This window comes from Podarcis filfolensis (genome assembly GCF_964270895.1).
Source record: "Podarcis filfolensis genome assembly, chromosome: 6".
In the NCBI taxonomy this organism is placed as follows: Eukaryota; Metazoa; Chordata; class Lepidosauria; order Squamata; family Lacertidae; genus Podarcis; species Podarcis filfolensis.
Window position 1 is genome coordinate 64,069,448 of NC_139609.1, and position 20,115 is coordinate 64,089,562.

General features: G+C 42.9%; 1 protein-coding gene across 1 annotated transcript in view; it reads left to right on the forward strand.

Moving 5' to 3' along the window:
• The window catches only part of WNT2B (Wnt family member 2B), a 45,110-nt gene extending 38,100 nt beyond the window's left edge, over positions 1 to 7,010 (forward strand). Inside the window, exons 3-5 of the mRNA XM_083617551.1 lie at positions 1,739 to 2,016; positions 3,716 to 3,980; positions 4,802 to 7,010. Coding sequence (XP_083473677.1) covers positions 1,739 to 2,016; positions 3,716 to 3,980; positions 4,802 to 5,031 — 773 coding nt within the window. The 3' untranslated portion in view covers positions 5,032 to 7,010. The remainder of the gene's footprint in view (positions 1 to 1,738; positions 2,017 to 3,715; positions 3,981 to 4,801) is intronic.
• Positions 7,011 to 20,115: the final 13,105 nt, after the last annotated feature.

The following is a 20,115-nucleotide window of genomic DNA, read 5'->3' on the forward strand; positions in this document are numbered from 1 at the left end:
CCATTTTCATGGCATCCTCTTCAGCAGGACCTTCACTGTTGCTTGATCATTGAATTTACCCAACTCCAATCCCTGCTCAAAACCAGAAAATAATCTAAGGATCTTGGACGCCTGACTTTGTATGCCTTGTTTTGTGCATCATCAACATAGTGAATCCATGGCTCATCAAGGTAGCAAGTGAGCCTTACCTTTGTGTCTTTGTGTCCTTTGTGTCTCATCAACTTGTGTTGCACCCCCCAGAATATCTCCTCTACAATGGTTAACATAGTTTCATTGTTATCCTTGCTAGGCTTGGGGTGCCAATCAAATAGCCGATGAAATAAGCATCTGATATTTTACTGTTATCACATATTGCCAACTATCCCATGAAGTCCAAAATGTTCTTCTGTAGGTAATGGCGTGTACTTTTTATTGGATCACACTGACCACAAACATCCCCTTCCTGATAGCTTCCATAATCTTCCCTGTTATATCCCTACCCCAAATGAGAGTCAGTGTGGTGTAGTGGTTAAGAGTCGTGGACTCGTAATCTGGTGAACCGGGTGCGCGTCTCTGCTCCTCCACATGCAGCTGCTGGGTGACCTTGGGCTAGTCACACTCCTTTGAAGTCTCTCAGCCCCACTCACCTCACAGAGTGTTTGTTGTGGGGGAGGAAGGGAAAAGGAGATTGTTAGCTGCTTGAGACTCCTTAAGGAGGTGAAAGGCGGGATATGAAATCCAAACTCTTCTTTTTCTTCTACCCCAAAAGAAGCAGCTGGGACTGTTCTGTGCTAAAGGATAAACTAAAACCCTTGTATACAGCAGCTTCTCCTACAGGCGATTTGCTCTTCAAAGAAGAACTAGTAGAGCTGAAAAAAGAAAAAATCATCCATAGAAAGAGCAGCACAGCTCACAAAAGCCCCAGAGTCTCACAGTTATTACCATAACTGAATGTAAAGGCTGGCTTTTGTCTTTCATGGTTACTACTATGCATGCTTTATTTGCTTAATTTCATTTTAAATAACAATAATGCATGTAATTACCAATAGATCAATGATGTTTTGGCTGCTCAAATGGTCAGCACTGCTCCCCATGCAACAGACCTCTAGGAGTTCCACAAACCTTATGGCTTGGAATGCCTCTATAGTAAAAAGGCCAGACTTTCCTCATAATAAGTAGACTGTTCTCTATGATTTAATGCTTTACTTCAATTATGAAATATTTGCATACTCTCTCTAAATTGCTAAATATGTACAGATGTGGAAAATAAGAAGGGAGAAAAAATGTTGAAGAGATAGCTGTGATTAGTGAAGATTGCTAAATATCATGAATGCACATAGACTAGATTAAAATTAGATTACAAAATCAGTTCAGAATGGAGAAAGAGAAGGCAAGGGGTTCCAAATATATATACTTCAACTTCACATTGAAAGTTAGTTCCAGTGGTTTTTCTTATAAGAGAACAATGGCAAATGTAGGAATCCAATTTGTAAGATTTCTTAAGGAAAAAACCTGGAAGTAATGATCTCATTGTGCTCGGTTGACTGCACTATTCTAAGTGTATTTTAAAAAGAAAAGAAAGGGTATATCAAAGACTTTGATCTTAAGCAAAAGTACTTGGAAATTGATCTGAATCAGTGTTGCTATTGTAATTTATATTCCGCCTTTTATCCAAAGATCTCCGGGCAGTGTAGAAAACCACTTAGCTTCTGACTCCTGGCTCACTATTCTTATTTCTTGTTTCCCACCCATTTGGCAGGTAGCAGGGAAGCTGCCTTCGTCTATGCAATCTCCTCCGCTGGAGTTGTATACGCCATCACCAGGGCTTGCAGCCAAGGTGAGCTCAAGGCCTGCAGCTGTGATCCCCACAAGCGGGGCCGCTCGAAGGATGAAAGAGGGGAGTTTGACTGGGGGGGCTGCAGTGACAACATCAACTATGGGATCAAATTTGCAAAGGACTTTGTGGATGCCAAAGAGAAAACAGTGAAGGATGCCCGGGCCCTGATGAATCTGCACAACAACCGCTGTGGCAGAACGGTTAGTAGCATAAATTCTTAGTAGCTTGGCAGTGGCTGATATGAGTCGTCCTGTATGGTTCAGTTCAGTTGTGGTTGGTGGGGGGGGCGTGATGGGGCGGGGTTGCTTATCTGCTTTCCTAACACGGAGCATTGCTGCCAGTTCCTGACAGCCGGAGGGCAAGCTGAAGGGGAGCTCAGCATGGTTTGGGTGCAGCGGCAAGAGCATAAGATTGGTTCTACCACCTCAGGCACATGGTGCTGAGCACCCCACAACTCACCCTCTCAGGAACTGGCAACAAGATGTAGTGACGGGAAGGCAGGTGAGCAACCCTACCCTGCCTGTGTCACCCCACTGATTGTGCCAGCTAATAATTTTGAATAAAACCACCCAGAGCCCTTTCTGTGCTACAGATCTCAGCCCATGGAAAACTCTGACATCTCAGATTTAATTGTTGGAGAGAGAAACCTGGAGTTTTGTTAGTGAGGCTCTAGGCCTTTGGACAAAAACAAGGCCTCATTCAACAGGAACTCCCTTCCCCTCATTTAGACCAGGCTTCCTAATCAAAATAAGCCAATGGATGGGAGTCTGTGGCCCTCTCTTGTGAGACTAGCTGCCATCACTCCTGGCCATTGACTTTGCTGGCTATGGCTGATGAGAACCACAGTCCAATAACATCTGGAGGGCCACAGGTGCTCCATCCCTGGCCTAAGAAGAGTTTAAACCAGGGGTTGTTAACCTGTTGTTGGACTTCTATCAGTCCCAGCCAGCTGGCAGAAGGTAGGGAAGGGGAAATCATGCCATACTCAGCCACAGACCCAAGGAGAGATTTGGCATTGCGCTGTGTCAAACATTCTGCCGGTGCAAGCATTTCAGCTTGCCTGACAAAATGACCCCCCCTCTCCTCCACATTGTGATGCTGTTCTGGGGGATTCTACACACACACACACACACACACACACCAATTTCAGGGGGCATGCAGAGGAAGGGGAGAAGCCCTGTTGCACAAGTGGAAGTCCTTGCATTGGCTTCCACTGATGGCTTTCATTAGTTGAATCCCTTCCATGCCTGCATATAAATACAATCAATTTCTGTTCTGTCAAGCTGGCATTCTTTTTAGTCAGAAAGGCGTGCCTCTGTAGCATCATTACAGAAAATTTGCCTCCATTCATGCAGTGATAGTTATCCATTTCAGCACAAGCATTTTCAATCAGGTCATTAAAGGTTCCTTAGATTTGCTTCCAGTTGGGATGAATCTTGGCTCTAATAGACTAGCCCAAGGATTTTGACAAAAGAAGAGCTGCAGGTATTGTTCATAGGGCTGGCGGGTCTTTTCTATAACTAGTGAAAATGCCCTAAATGGAAACATAGGAGAGGTAAGCAAAGCAAAAGTGTCCAAGGCAGCGATAACCAACACAGGAGCATTATTAAAGCAGTTTTTGTCCATAATGGGAACATGTAGGGTCATTTATAGGGTTGATGCTGTCTCTTCTGTTTCAAAAAAAAAAAAATTCTTCCAGTAGCACCTTAAAGACCAACTAAGTTAGTTCTAGGTATGAGCTTTCGTGTGCATGCACACTTCTTCAGATACACTGAAACAGAAGTTGCCAGATCCTTCTATATAGTGAGAAGGTGGGGAGGGGTATTACTCAGAAGGGTGGTGGGAATGGGTGATTGGCAGATAGCTGTGATGAGCCTATTGATGACTCTTCTGTTTCAGGCTGTGAAGCGTTTCCTGAAACTCGAATGCAAATGCCATGGTGTCAGTGGCTCCTGCACTTTAAGGACTTGCTGGCTGGCAATGTCGGACTTCCGCAAAACAGGAGACTACCTCCGGAAGAAATATAATGGTGCCATCCAAGTAACTATGAACCAGGATGGCACTGGGTTCACTGTGGCCAATAAAAACTTCCGCAAACCCACCAAAACGGACCTTGTATATTTTGAGAATTCACCCGATTACTGTGTGATGGACAAGTCTGCAGGTAAATGGCTCCTTTGACCAAACAGCAGGCTTTCTGTGCCCTTACTCGCTAGCTATCCTTCTCTCATAGGGACCAGCAATTTTATTCTAATCATAAATGCCCAGGACATCTTCAACATTGGGGTGAACAGCATGCTCCCCCACATTTCATGACAGCAGGCTAGTTTAGGGAGTGCACAGGGTTATGGGTGAATAGCACACACAGCAGAATGGCTGGCAGGGGTTCAGGAGGAGTATCTGGTGTCTCTTGTCAGTGCCCCTTCATGGCCCGTGGCATCTGCCACTTGGGACAGCTGCCTCACTCTGCCTAATGTTAAAGCTGGCCCTGATACATTTCCTGCCTTGCCCAAGCCAGTTTATTGTTGTTGTAGCACATTATTAAGACTGGGCATATATTCATTCCCAGGAATATAGGAAACTGCCTTATGCTAAGCCAACACCACTGGATCTAGCTAGCCCAGTACTGTCTACAATGAATGGGAGAGGCTCTCCAGAGTTTCAGACAGGGGGCTTTCCTAGCCCCACCCACAGATGTCAGGGACTGAAGCAGAGACCTTCTGCATGCAATGCAGATGCTCTGGCACTGATCTATAGCCCTTCCCTATCAGTCAAGGGCAACCTATACAAGTCAAAGGCATTTTTCAGATGCTTTAGGTTGCACTGCTTCAGATAAGTGCTTGTAGAATTTGCTGCCATGTACACTGTGGAAGGGAACCCATAACTCAAGTTGACATAAGCCGAGTGTATAAGGTTTCCAGATTTTCACTCTTCATCAGCAAACCTAATGCAAAATCCAATGAAAGTATTCTTCTATTTTTACAGGTTCGTTAGGGACAGCCGGACGAGTGTGCAACAAGGTCTCGCGTGGGACCGATGGATGCGAGGTCATGTGCTGCGGCCGAGGCTATGACACCACCCGCGTGCGGCGAGTCACCAAATGCGAGTGCAAATTCCACTGGTGCTGTGCAGTCCGCTGCAAGGAGTGCGAGGACACCGTGGACATTCACACATGCAAAGCACCCAAGAGGGCAGAGTGGGTGGACCAAACCTGAGACAATGTGAGCCAGAGGGGGGAAAGCAAAACTGGCACAGTGCCCCAGGGCTTGGGCATTCTGGGAATTGTAGTTCAACTGCATGGCTTTTATTTAATTAATTCTGCAAAGCACTACAGAGAAGACTACATTTCCCATGGGGATAGCGAGCTCTTCTGCTCACCCAGTAGAACTCATTCCTCTAACTTTAAAAAGGAATTTTCAAATGACACGGAACTGTGAAGCTTCCTTTGCCTGGCGATATTGTCCAAAGAACAAATAAATAAAAAGAGGGAACAATGCAGCTACATAGGAGCACAAGACAGTGAGGAGCAGGTTACAATTAGCTGGAGAACCTTGCCTCTCTCCAGGGAATGTTCAGCAGTATATTATAAAATGTTGCCTAACCTGCAGAAATCCCTCCATCTACCCTGGAAGAAAGTACTCTATTTCCCAAAAGAAGATGGCTGTATAGTCCTAAGGAACTACATGTTCTGCTATGGATCTCCACTCATACAGAGGCCACCATGGCTGCACTATGGACATTAGCTGAACAACAGCAACATTGTGTAAAGGGACTTTGTTACCTTTTCCTTTCTAATGGAAAGCAAACTGTGGAGTTACAAAGTTGGCAGCCGAAAGAAAACCAGTATCTACATGCAGAGGGGGAAAAGTATGAAAGTTGAGAGTACATGTGTATGTCTGGATGCTCTGGTAGGTTCTAAAGGAAACTAATATAAAGGTGACTTTTTGGTACAAATGCACTTGTACATCATGTAGACTGCTTTAAATACTTTAAATCAAAATCCCATATAAACCTGTATCAGAAAACGGTGTTCTTTGCTTTATGGCTTTCTACAATCGTGGCTAGCAAGGTGAGTAATGGGCAGGTTCTTGCCCTCTGTTATTGCTGCACTCCACAACTGTGGCACTTCTAGACTATAAGGTCAAGGCAAAGTTCTTGAGGCTAAAGGCAGCATAACAGTGCTATCAGATCATCAAGCTAACACTTCTCTTTTGTCTCTGCATCTCTGAAAACTTTCATCACCACCTCCCACAATCCTTGCATATTCCTCTTTTCTGTCATTCTACGTTCCCTGGCCACAGTGTTGAATGCCCATCTTCTTCCATAGCCTCATATGCAACTGTTGTAGGTGCTTCAGTTTGCACCTCCGCTGAGATTACAAAAATGCAGCCATTGCTGTATCAGTTTTCCACTCCTTCCAGGGCGGGACAGGCAAACACAAATCTCTTATGTTGTGATTCTTGGCTTGTGGGGGTTGGACCAGATGACCCTTTGGGTCCCTTCCAAGGAGTACTTGGGTCATGGTCTCATGGAGTCACATGTAGCTCCTAAGCCATAGCTTTGATCACCTGAAATCTAGTGCAGGGTTTGACCCCCATCTTGTGAATCAAGTCATTAAGCCAAGCTCTGTAAATGAATCCTTTAGGATGCAGAGTCACTGTTTGGCCCCTTGCACCAGTACAGACCTGCAAGTATTAAAAGGGTCCTATAAGGATCATTTTCAAAACCACGATTATAAAAGCTGTTTGGCAATACAAACCCAAGTGTCAGTCTTTTGTGCGACATCATTTCACAGTTTCACGGCGACCGTGTGGGCTTTGTCTCTGGAACATAACTCCTTAGGATGAAGCCAGGACTGTTAAGCTTGTTTAGGTTCACAGTGTTGTTATAGCTTTTGCGAGCTCAGCAGAAGCCAATGAATCAGTCTAAAGCCACATGGCACACCCACGCCACAGGGGATGAACCAGTTTTGTTGAATAAATGCAAATACCCAACTATGGGAGCTTCGCATCTGCAATCAGCATATTGTCCTCACTGTTATGCAATAGCTGCACTGCACGTGTCTGCCCAGACAGGCCACAGCAGTGTCAGAACCACATTAACTTACTGAACCTGTACACATCTCCTTAAACACAAATCTCACCTTGTTTGGTGGGACTTACTCCCAAGTAAATGTGCAGAAGTTTGCAGCTTAGGCAACTTAAACAAACAAACACACCAACAAAACCCCTGTTAATAACCTCTACAGAACTTTTGATGCTACAAAGCGCCTGATAATCCTACACAGTCCATGTCCAAACCAAATATTTCACCTAATGCATATTACCTTTTAGGAAGTCTCAGGTCCAATGTCCAGCATATCTAGATAGAGTTAGGAAAGACCCAAGCTGAATCTCTGGAAAGCCATGGGCCAGTCAATGGGCGTTGACATTTCTGAGCTAGGCAGATCAATAATTTGACTCTGCATATGTCAGCTTCCTGTGTACCAGCTCCCTTTCTCTCTCTGATGCAGGATCAGGGATGGAGACCATGGCAACTGGACCTGCAGATTTCAGACAACATAGTAGCCTTTTCCTAGGTTTATGGGGGTTTTTAACCCAAGGGCCACATTCCCTTCTTGGAAACCTTCTGAGGGCCATATGCCAGCAATTGGCAGGACCAGAGGCAAAAGTGGGTGGGAGCAATGAACATGAATATCACTTTTGCATGGTAGACTAGTTTCTACACATATCCACACGCCCGTCTCTGTCTTCTATCCATGCAAGCAAGAAACAAAATTATTAGAGTTTATGGACATTTTTTCAGTCTACAAAAGTGCTCAAGGAGCATACAGGGCTGGAAAGGAGGTGTGGCTGTCGAGAGTCCTACAGAGACCTGGAGGTTCTCCATTCCAATCTTAATGGAAAATATCAGCATTGCTAGCTTAGACAGTGGTGTACCTAATAATTTTATTGGGGGTCAGCAGCAAGATCCCATTTCATTCCTGGCTTTTTACAAATTCAAAAGGTGTTTTCCAACGTTCAGATATATGTTCCAAAATATATGATGCAGAATTGACACTGCAGAAAATTGCTAGCCTGCACCTTTCAGGGTGCTGTTGCTGCAGATTGCTCATTGCTCAAATAGAAAAAGAAACAGATTTGATAAGCTCTTGCCAACTAATAGTGAATGAATTGCAATGCTACATAAAGCAGTCTTCCTAAATTGCATTCACACCTTTAAGGAAGTATTTTAATGGTTAAGCAAAACTGGATCATCATTAGATCATCCCTTATCAAACGTTATGCTGAAAGTCTCCCAAGGCTATTGTGTGCCTGAAAGGGGTATGTTCATAAGAACAGAATAAGTCCAAGAAATATTGAGAACAAATGACACCTAGCTTTCCCATTGTCTGGTTGGGGAGAGAACACAAACCTGGGAACATGGTCCTCTGCTGCCATGGCAACAAGCAGCTCACCTTTGAAACTTCCCCACCTTCACAAGAAGGTCACATCTCCTATTCTTTCTGGTGTGGCATTGACACAGTTTGCTGCTGGCCTACAGAAGCTTTGATGAGAGCTATACACTCAGTACCAGGCAATATGAACAGCAGGGAGCTCAACTTAAGGAAAGAAAGAGGAAGAACATTATGAAAGCATGGGCAATGTCAAATGTTGCATTACAAATCCAAATGTTTTCCTCATTTGTTTCAACAAAATAAGCAATATATACCTTTTAAAAATCCCCCCACCGTTTTCACCATTGTTTTAATTGGATCCTATTATTTGCATTCCAATCTGACACTTGAAAGACTTCTAAAACCCTTGTTTCACCCACCCAGATTTCTTCTCATTGGCCTGCTTACCAATAGACATACACATACATTTTTTCAGTATTCCTTACTCCAACTCTACAAGGTAGGTCAGTATTATCATCTCTATAGCACAGCTGAAGGACTAAGGCTAGAACACAGTAGCTTGCTTAAGACCACTTAGTGCAGGCATGACCAAACCTGGCCCTCCAGCTGTTTGGGGACTACAATTCCCATCATCCCTGACCACTGGTCCTGTTAGCTAGGGATGATGGGAGTTGTAGTCCCAAAACAGCTGGAGGGCCAAGTTTGGCCACGCCTGACTTAGTGCAATGGCGAGGAACCTTTGGCCCTCCAGATGTTGCTGCACTACATTTCCCATCATCCCTGAAAGTCGGCCACACTGGCTGGAGCTTATGGGAGTTAGACTTCAATAACATCTAGATGGCCACAGGTTTCCCACCACTGACCCAACAAGTTCAAGGCAGTGGTAAGATTCAAAGCATTAGCTTCCTGTTTCACAGTCTTTAAAAATGTCTTTTTATTATAAAGAAAAATAATACAAAGTATGCTTTCCGTTGCAATTGCAGGCTATGTTTAAATTGCAATTACATTTTTTTAAAAAATCAAAATAAGCTTGAATTGGTATTACAAAACTGAAAAGCAGTTATAAATATTTATGTCAATGTTATATTTAAGCGGAGAAATTAATAAATCGGCGCCACAATAAACTTTCCCCGTCTTTTGTTTTCTCTCTCAGTGTCACAGTTTATGTAACTTGGCATTTAGGCAGGGGACCAAATTTTAGTAATCAACTCTTTCATAGAATATATTTTATGCACTTCACCCTTTTTTTGCAGTTACAATTTTAGCAGCCATCAGAAAAACCAGAAGTTAGGCAAACCATAACCATTAGGATTCCCCTCTCATATTTCTAACTATCTTACATAACAAACAGCAGCAGTTCAGTGCCTATGAAATGTTGCTCACATTGTTTCTTTCAGAATGTTATCTCAATATGCCTGCATCTTAGAGCACTTCCACCACCTATGAATGAAGTATGTACAAGAGCAGTTGCATCTCAAACTCCTCATGTATTAGATTAATTTAGGGAAAAATAAGATACCAAACACGTAGAATCTTCTTTCATGGGAATATAAAACAAAGGAGAATTGCTTTTGTTAAGGGTTTTGGGTGGAATTGAACATAGTATTATTACAAATTTTCCATCTGCACAAGCGTATCATCTTGCTAGATGGAACAACCCCCGCCCCATGCAGTGTTCTGGGGAAATCTCTCAACTTGCCCCCAGAGCCAATTTGTGGTGGGCACATGGGGGAAGGGAGAGGGGGGAGCCACATTGCACAATTGGACGCTTCTGCTAAGACTTGTTAGCTGAAACCCGCCCTTTATATCAATCTGCATCACTTATTGCAATTTCAAGCATTTTCTCCCAATCTTGTTTTAAATTACCTCTTACATCACAGTCAGGGGTACCCCAGGGGTAATCTGTGACCCTCCAGATAGTACTTGTGTGCAACTATTATCATTCCTGGGCATTGGCTAAGTTGACTGCGGCTGACGAGACACAACCACCATCAGTCCCAGCCAGCATGGTCAGTAATCGGGGGTTATGGGAATTGCTGCAATGGAACAGTTTCTCAAAATCAGTTAAGTTACTACTCAGTGTACTGGCTCTTCCTGTTCTGATACCTAATCATTCCAAATTGAAAACAGTGAAAGCCCATTCAGATCCTCCTTCAGCCATCATTACTTGATATCTCACAATCCCATTTTTAATCTATTTGGAAGACTTGGCTACAATTTTAAATTGTTAAAGGTTTATTGAAGTTTTGGTTTGCAATATTTCACTTGCAGTCCATTTGGACATGGGACTTCTGATGGCCTCGAATTTTTTACATTCTATAGGAAATTTCTGACATCCACATTTGGAATGATATTGCTTCTTACATTTGTTCATCAGATGTGTATCCATTTATTGGGGGGGGGGGCAAAACTCAGCATCCTCACAGCTCCAAGAGTGATCATTCAGTCTAACTGATTTCTGTGAAGGTCTAATTCGTTCAATACTTTGGAATTAAAAACGGTTCTTATGTATTAAAGGGTTTAAAGTTATCTCTTGTGCCAGCTATTGCTTGCTCTTATTTTGTCTTTTATTCAGCAAAGCTGATAACTGAATAAAAGAATCCCTGGACAAAAAAAAAATGCTTTTCTGGCACCCCACACAATCTGTCAGTTGGCTTCAGATGATTACTTAAAAAGAAGTATTTCTGTGGTTTCTGCATAACCTCATGTCCCTAATCACATGTGTAGATCTCTCAACCAATATCAACGTGCGGTACTTTGTATAAAGAGGCTGATGCAGACCAATCTATGCATGCAGGTGCATGATCAGAAATTTCTCTTGGCAATCAAGATCTACTTGAGAGATATGTTGTCACATATTGCTCACCTTTACCAGAATTATAGCAATCCTAGAATAACTTTCAACAGAGCAAGAATAACTTCTAGGTGAAGGTTTACATTCCATCACTACTTTGAATTTTGTTATTATATGACTCAGAGAAATGGATTCTCTTACGATTCCATGTGAAGCAACATCTATTGCCTGGGTATTGGTTAGAATACCTTGCGGGATGTTTTTGTTCTCGTCTCTAGTCATAATGTGCTTTTGCTCTAACGTCATGTGCTTCTACAGGATTTGGAAGAGCATCCTGTGCAGCTTCTCTATTCCTATTCAGTACCACTTTGGCTTATGTTCAACAGAGATTTTGATGGGAAACACCCAATTTATACCGGAGTCCATCCTTAAGATTCATTAGAAATTTAATTGCTCCTTTTTCATAAAGTTATGCTGGAGAAAAATCTTAACTCAGCTCAGAAATCCAGGGGATCCAAATTCTGGTTCATCAAAAAGTCATTGTTTCAAATCTTGTCATATAGAATTTCTGATTCTAATTGAGACCGGAGCCAAAAATACAAGAACAATCATATTGTGGCAAGTGCCCTACTAAACGTTACTGAAAATGTGTGGGAAGAGCTGGTCTGCATCAGCTCCCTCTTATGCTCTAAGATTTCACAAGAGTCCTACAGGTCACAGCAAGGAGTCATTGTTGCAAAAGAAGCTCTGCACTGATGGCTGGTTCTGCACCAGACTTGGACTTTGTCAGGTCATCCATCCCATCACCAGTGACACTTGTATGCTCATGGCCTTCTTGGGACCTTCCTTCCCCACCCTGTTTGCTGCTGCATTAGCAAAATGAGTTGCCAAAGTCAGGCATGTCTGTGGTCACAGTGCAATTTCTAGAACAGTTGACAGATTTCAATGTAAATTCACGCTAGTTGGTCCCAGTTGATCCACACTGCATTTTCATATGCTGCTTTTGAACAAAACCCAAATATTAAATACTTTATTTTCAACCATAGACAGCCGTGCTGTTGCTTAGTCAAGTCTCACTGCCAAGGAGGACAACAGGCAGACCACAATATCCAAAGGGAAGATGCAAAGAACTGATAACTATTTGTGGACTTTAGACTCAGTACACTGCCATTCTGCTTATGTGATCTGGGAACAGGGACTGCCCTTAAAATATAGGCCACCTGACAAGCCTACTGCCATCCACGACCATGGAAATTACTAAATTATATATACAAACATTTTTAAAATTACAATTCTGAAATATATTTCAGTGAACAAGAAAGTCCCTGGATCAAATGCCATGAACACACAGTATCTACTGAAGCTACTCTTTTAGCCTCAACCTGCTCATCTGTAATATGGGTATAACATGAACTTTACAGGCTTGCTATACAGACCAAGATAGTGTATGTGCAGTTTCTCTAACATCCGGAAAGTGTAATATGAATGCCAAGGATTCCACTATCATGGTATTAAGATTTTGCAGCAGCTCCAAAAACCTGGTCAAGTTCGTATTTAAATTTTGGCCAGCTGCAGGCAGGTGCCTTCAGTTCAGACCGTCCAAATCCCTCCAGCATCTACAGATTACGTTGCTTTACTCAGGTTTGCTGCTCCCCTCTCCAAATGGCATTACTAGAATTTCTGAAGGTGAAAGGGGAGACGAGAAGTTGAACTCAGCCCAGAGCCTTTCAAGCTTGCCCTAACAGACATGTTCATCAGCACCAAGATCTAATCTGCCGGGAAGAGCTCCCTTCATTTATCTTCATTATTGCCTCACCTGCCATCAATTTAAGACTTAAACCTTCACAACAAAACAAGCCTCACCCCCCCCCTCTTCCCGGAGGGTAATGCTCACTCAGTGGTCTGGAAAGAAAAAGTGCTGAGGGGCAACAGCCGTTGATGAACACTTATTCGCCCTTGCAAAACTGCTTAGGAGCTCCCCTCTGGCAGGAATACCAGTGCTGAGGAGGCTACCAGACCTTACTTGATGAGTGACAGAGAATTTGGGAAAGTGGGGTGGGGTGGGGTTTTAAGATGCCTTGCTCCATAAACAGTCCTGGACTATTTCTTCTGAGCTTCTGTGTGTGTGTGTTCAGTAAGCAGCAGAGATAGTTAAGAGTGCCTAAGGCCTCATCCAATACAGCCTGTCTCTGCAAAGGTGTGAGGGAGGGCAGTAGTTCTCTCTAGCAGCTGCCTATTTTGGTAATTCCAGGAGCATTAACACTGAAGGAGGACTCATTCAGGGACAATGTGTTCCTCAAAGCCCATCACGCAAAAAGATGCAATGCTGGTAATAAGTTGACTGAGAAAGCGGGGAAAATAAGGTTGCTGTCCCTTAATGCTTCCAGTGATGGCAGCAGTTAAAGGGTTTTTTAAAAGCAGAGGGTAAGGTGAAGAGATAAGGTGAAGATTTTGTTATCATGGAGCAACCATGAAAACAGAGTCATAGTCAGAGTCTTCTTCACACATAAGTGATTTTTGGTACAATAAATATGCAGTTGTTTGTTGCAAGGAATCCTGAATCCTCCAAAACACTTCATGCTTCTGTTGCAAGGGAAAGAAAATTGCATTTTCCAAACAAAACTAGGAAAATGCAATTATCCAACACCATGCTCCTACTGTGATTGTAAATGATGTGTGGAATGCAGTTGCCAAGTGCGTCACAGGCATTTGATTAAGTCCACTTTTTATGGCTGCTGAGCACTTCCCCAAAGTAACAGAAAGTGGTAGTCCAATTTAGAAGTAGCAACCTTCAGGAAGGGGAAGGGCCATCACTTTGTGATAGAGCCCACAATTTGCATATGGAAAACTCTGTGATCAAGTTCTCAAAATTTCCAGGAAAAGAATCACAGGGAGCAGCCCAAGGAATGTCCTTGTTGGCCAATCAGTGTTGAATTGTGCTCATGTGTGCCATACAATTTCCTTAATCAGGTGGGTGGGAAGAGCAGTTTCTATAGGGAAATTGCATGGCAGGGGAATAGTTAAACTCACCCTTGTCCTAATATACAGTCCTGATCAGTTGTCCCTCCCCAGCCAGCTGATTTTTACAAATAATAATGATGAACAGGGCTTTCTTTCAGCCAGAACTCACTTCCAGCACCTCTCTGGTGGGCACAATTGCCATTCTGAGAGAATGAGGAAGGTGTTCATGGTGATTTCCAGCACTTCTTCTAGAAAAATAGCACTGATAATGAGATAGGAAATCCAGTCACAGATCTTCAACATCCTGCCAAGTTGAGCTCTCAGAAAACTGAAAGTAGACAGGCTAATGGTCCCCCCACACAAGGCAGGTTTGTATATTCAAATGCTAACTTTGTCCAATAAATTTGCTTCTACTATTGGAAGGGGGAGGCAGAAGGGACAAATTAGCCATCCCTTTTAAAAGGACTCCCTTAATTGGTAAATCTAATAACATTCAGAACTCCCTACGTGCTCTCTTACATAATGTATCTGCTGTACTCAATTTTCCACTGAACGTGCACATTTCTCTTTTAAAAAGCAGATGTTTTCTATCTAGTGGAGCTTTTAAAAGGGGATGAGCCTTGTCAAGGATTCTGTTCCACTCACAAACCCTTCCTAAGTGATGTGTATTGTGTCTAGAAGAATCTCCACAGAAGATCATGTTCTAATAATCTTTAAATCTGCCATGTATGATATAGAAGGCTAGCGGGAGAGTTAATTGGTTTAAGAATGGATCACAGAGAACTGGGATGGAACAGTTGCAGTGAATTACACCAATTCCATCTGAAACAGAACGTGTGGGATACAAGTCAGGAAGATGCAGATGCAGTCTTTCAGAGCAGAAGATGAGTGAAGCCAAACGTGGGCCACAGCATGGGCACCTCTTGATAAAGTTGCCAGCTTCTTTATAAACATGTGCAGCTGTTTAAAGCACAGGGCCCGGCAGACAAAAATTAGATGCTGAATTAGAAGCAGAAGCTTTCCTCACTGTTGCTTCTCTGCATGCTAGGAAAAGCTTATTGATTTGATTTTCTGCAGAGTAGTAGTAAGCCTAAACATAAATTATGGCTCCTATCCCACTGTTGTCATGGGCAGCTAGTCTCATAAACAACTGTTGAGTCCAGTGGTAGACAAACATGCAAATATGTATCCAGTGATTCATCAGACCAGCTCATTAAGTCTCAGATGAACAGTATGATGAAGATGGGGATTATTTCATTAGTCTATATCTGCATTAGCAATTTATGTTGCTGGATATCTTCCTTGCTGGATAAGGATATTAGATTATGCTCCTTGCAAAACCTTTGGTGTGTCCTTCATTCCTGTTGTACTTTTGCTGTGTCCAGTTCTGGACACCACCATTTAAGAAGTATATTGGCAAGCTGGAGTGTGTGCAGAGGAGCGTGACTGAGATGATCAACAGTCTGGAATCCAAGCCTTATGAGGAACGGTTGAAGGAATTAGGTATGTTTACTTAGCCTGGTAATGAGGAGATTGAGAGGAGATATGATAGTCATCTTCGAATATCTAAAGGGTTGCCACATGCAGGGTGGAGCAAGCTTGTTTTCTCCTGCTCCAGAGGCTAGGACCCAAGCCAATGGATCCAAGTTACAAGAAAGGAGAGTCCAACGAAACATCAGTAAGAACTTTCTGACAGTAAGAGCTGTTCGACAATGGAAGAAACTCCCACAAGAGGTTGTGGGCTTTCCTTCCTTGGAGGTTTTTAAGCAGAAAGCTGGATGTCATGAATGCTTTAGCTGAGATTCCTGCATTGCTGGGGGTTGGACTATATGAACCCGGTATCCCTTCCAACTCTACAGTTTTATGAACTGTGATAATCATTTAGTCCTATCTTTCTAATCACCCTTTCATTCTGCAGGAGCTAACAGTGAGGAAGAGAAATGAAGCCATTTCATGTTACAGAGGGGAAAAAGGACTTTCTGACTGGTTCAGTAAATGGAGATGATCAACTCTTCTCCTGTGCCATAAATTTAGCAAGTTACCCACCTGTTTAATCTGTGCCAGCAAAAAAGTTTAACCTACAAAAATTCTCTGTGCTAGACCACTTGCAGAAGTACAGGATCAAATGGAAGAGAGGGATGAGAAATTCTCAGCAAAGTTTAAAGGCTCACACCTGGATATATTAAAGATTAAAATTACAAAAGGAGGAGGGGAATAAAATCCACATTAAGAACATTTGATGCTGCTAATTTTTATTTCTCATAGTAATTTACTATAGCAATGACAAACTGCCATCCTTTTTTAATTTTAAAACAGGAAGTTATTTAGTGCCTTTGGCATCATGCAGTCCATTTAACTGTTTACAACCGTTCAACTGGGGAATTAGTGAGCTGTCAACATACCATGTTTGAGGAACAGTCAGAAGTAGAAACTACAAAAAAAGTTGCAGCATGGAGGGCTCTTGCCAGCCACGCCTTCTAGGAATCTCCATTCCATTTGCCTATTCTTCCCCGATTTTTGCCTCCCCACTCCAGTCAGCATTCCATGGTCACTTATAAGCTCTGTCATTATTGGGCTAGACTTTTTTTTTTGAAGGGTGCCATCTTTGCCCACCCCCGTTTTTTTTTATTTCTGCAAACCCTAGGGCTTTACCAATCACTTTGCTACCTCCCTTTTCTTTTTCAGTGTGTGCCTGTTTTAGCTACAATCCTGTTGACATCCACCCTCTGAATTAGTCACTATTAGAGGGAGACAGTGACTGTGTGTGTGTGTGTGTGTGTGTGTGTGTGTGTACAGGGAACCTCTGAGTAAAAATAAAACAATCCTACTGGAATTTTCTTAACATGTGTCCATTGCTACTGGAATGTGCACATAAACCCTTGGGTCCTTGTTCAAATAATAATTTTAAAAAGTGACTAAAATAAGTCTCTGCCTTTGCGAGGGTTGCTACTACTAAATCACCACATCAGTGCGGTGTACATATTAACAGCCCGCTCTCTTAAGCATTTCTTAACAGCTTTCCACCTACAGCAGGAATTCTGCTTCACACATGCTAATAGTTGCTAATTTTCCCCTTGAGGGGGGTTAGATCTGTGCAATGAAAAGGGATGGCTGCTGGTCCAGCCCCTTGGGGACAATTTATGGGACATTTGAACTAATATTTGTCTAACCTGCCACGACCTGTGTGGGAGAGGATTTTTAGACACAGCCTTCAAGTGCATTATTACTGCACAGGAGACAGGCCAGACTGACCCAGCCAGCAGCAGCCAGGGGCGGTGACTGCTGTGGAAAGAGGGGGATGGAATTGTTGTCTTAAAATCTTGGCTGATGATTCAAGGCAGGGAAATGTGACAGTCCCCCAGTTGGCTGCAGCAAGACTGAAAGGGGGTGGGGAAAACAGTCAATGCAGACATCAAACCTGTAGATAGTAAACCAGTACTTAATTTGTTAATCAGCAATAGCTTCAGGTAAGCTAGCATGTTGTTGTTTTTTATGCAGTTAACTTGTATTCATTTATAAATAGCCTATGAGAGAAAACAGATTGCATAAGCAGAGTCTACAGATTCAGGAATTTCAATTTGGACACATTGGCTGGTGCTGGCAAATGCACGAGGATACTATTACACGCAGAAATATCCATGAGGCCTCTGTGTGAGAAACCTTTTGCATTCTCACAAAGAAATGAAAAAGAATACAGTATTGGTATCAACTATTTTTCAAAGGGCAGTACAGTACAATTCCTAGTGTGACTGGCAAGTCCCACAGAAGAATGTAAGTGGGAGAGTGTCCTCCAGAAGTTTTGAACGACAACTCCCATCAGTTGGTCATTGTGAGGTAAATTAATGTTAGCTTGCTTCTTTCTTGAAGTACCGCTGGGCAAGGTGGTGGAAATTTTTGAAAAAGAGAGCAGAGTATGAGAAAACTATTTCACCTCTTTAATTCAGGTTTGGTGCAATGGACAATTTACACCAGGGCCACTGCTGCCTGTGTTGAGAAATTGCCAGCAGCTGAATTCTTCCAAGGTGCTTTCTTGAGGCAAGCTGAGTTTTGGTGCTACTTTGAGAAAATGAGTAAAGCAGCAGGCCTAGTCCCACTATTATGCAGACTGAGGCAGCAGCTTCAGGTGGCAGGAGTGGGGAGCAGGAAGTGAAAGCAAGGTGTTTGGAGGACAGAGCTGTATTTGCCATATGGCTCTGTTCTTCCAAGTTAGCCTGATGCCCTCTGGTGCAGTGGAGGATGTGAGATTTCCAAATTGATCGCCTACCAACATTGATGCAAGGCCCACTGAGCACATGCCCAAGACTCTCACTCCACGTAGAACCTACAATGCAGGACCCACTGGAATACTGTTGTCATATTATGTGTACAGTGGTACCTCTGGTTACAAACTTAATTCGTTCTGGAGGTCTGTTCTTAAGCTGAAACTGTTCTTATCCTGAGGCGCAATTTCGCTAATGGGGTCTCCCGCTGCGCGTGCGCCTCCATCACACGATTTCCGTTCGCAACCTGGGGCAAAGTTCGCAACCAGGAGCAGCTACTTCTGGTTTAGCGGAGCTCGTAACCTGAAGCATTCGTAACCAGAAGTATGTATGCACCATTGTATGTACAGCATACAATAAAGCTCTGTGAACACAGTGGTTACAATTCTTTTTCTATCAGCAAATCACAGTCTACAACTCCTTGATTCCATCCCATCCTTGAAATGATGAGTAATGTTTATTGATAGTCATGAGAACCGTGTAAATATCTCATCACTGGAGGGCACTCTACTAATTTGAGTTCTTCAGGCTTCCCAGCTAAAGGCCTGCTATCCTCCATATGAAAGGCGGACATGTAAAACACCCCTTCCAGCTTGCAATTCTGTGGATTCAACAATTGCTTCTTAAGTGAAGAATAACCTTCAGGCTCAGCACATATGTAATAAGCAGAGACAAATAAGTTCAGCTACCACCGCAGAATTACAACACTAGAGAACAATTTGCTGCATTCCTTCAAAGGCCTGTATGAACCCAATCTCCTAAATAAGTACCAGACACCAAGTGCTCCGTAAGCAAACAGAGCCCCCGAAGTGCATAAATGAAATAAGTAAAAAGCTTCACATTACATATAAACCAGCCGTTTGCACCTTGTTATTAATGGTCTTGACTGTGACCTCTGAACCCAGCCTTGCTTGGAGTCACGAATCCGCAAGTCTTGGCACCTTTGCAATAATTCCTAAATGCAGGAGAAGAATAAATAAAACTGTCCAACTTTAAATTAGATCCAATAAAACAGAATTTAGTTTCAAGCAAAACTGCATCATGAAGTTCTTTCATGGAGGAACTCCATCCAGAGATGACTGGCTGCCTGAAAACACTGCAAAAAAAAACAGCCCAATTGGCTTGGATTCTTTGGTTATCAATTTATTTTAAAAGAACATTCTTGGTATTATCTGAACTGACCACTATACTGAGTGGGGTAAGGGAAGAATACTATGAGTTAAGAGTAACCAGCAGAGAACAACTTGATCCCCACTTTCCTATTGCTGTTCACGGTATGGGAGTTGGTGCTGCATGGCCCATTAGATCCTGTAGCAACCTTTTGTATCTTTGACCCTGAGTGTGCTGATAAAACCACCTGGCAGGCATTCAAATAGGGATGCTGAGAGCTAATGGCATCAGTGTTGTGGCATTAACCATGGTTCCCTATTATCTTCCAGGCATTACACAGGGTGCTGTTTTAAACTTACAAGTCCTAAACTTCCGAACCCTGCATACTTACAGGCTGCTTTACCCCCTTATTATTTCTTAGCTACTTCCAGTGTCAACCCAAAGTATGCCTTTGCCTTTATGGTGTGCTAAGTCTGATTATCAAAGTGAAGCGGAGAGGCACTTTCAGAAGCTGTCCCGCAAAACAGTGGAACTCTTTTCCCTTACATATATTGCCAACTCAGAGCTTCAGCATCTTCACCAGAAGAACAACAAGAATCAAGGTAAACACTTGTACAGTGACACACATCACCAGGAAGTAAATCTTAAGCATGTGTGTTTATGTAGGTAGCATGTGCCACTTGAAACACATGATGGCAAAGCACCTTACCAAATGCTAGAATTTACTGGTGAAGGTTAGGAGAAACTTACATATCAAAAAGCAAGAACTGCAAAATTA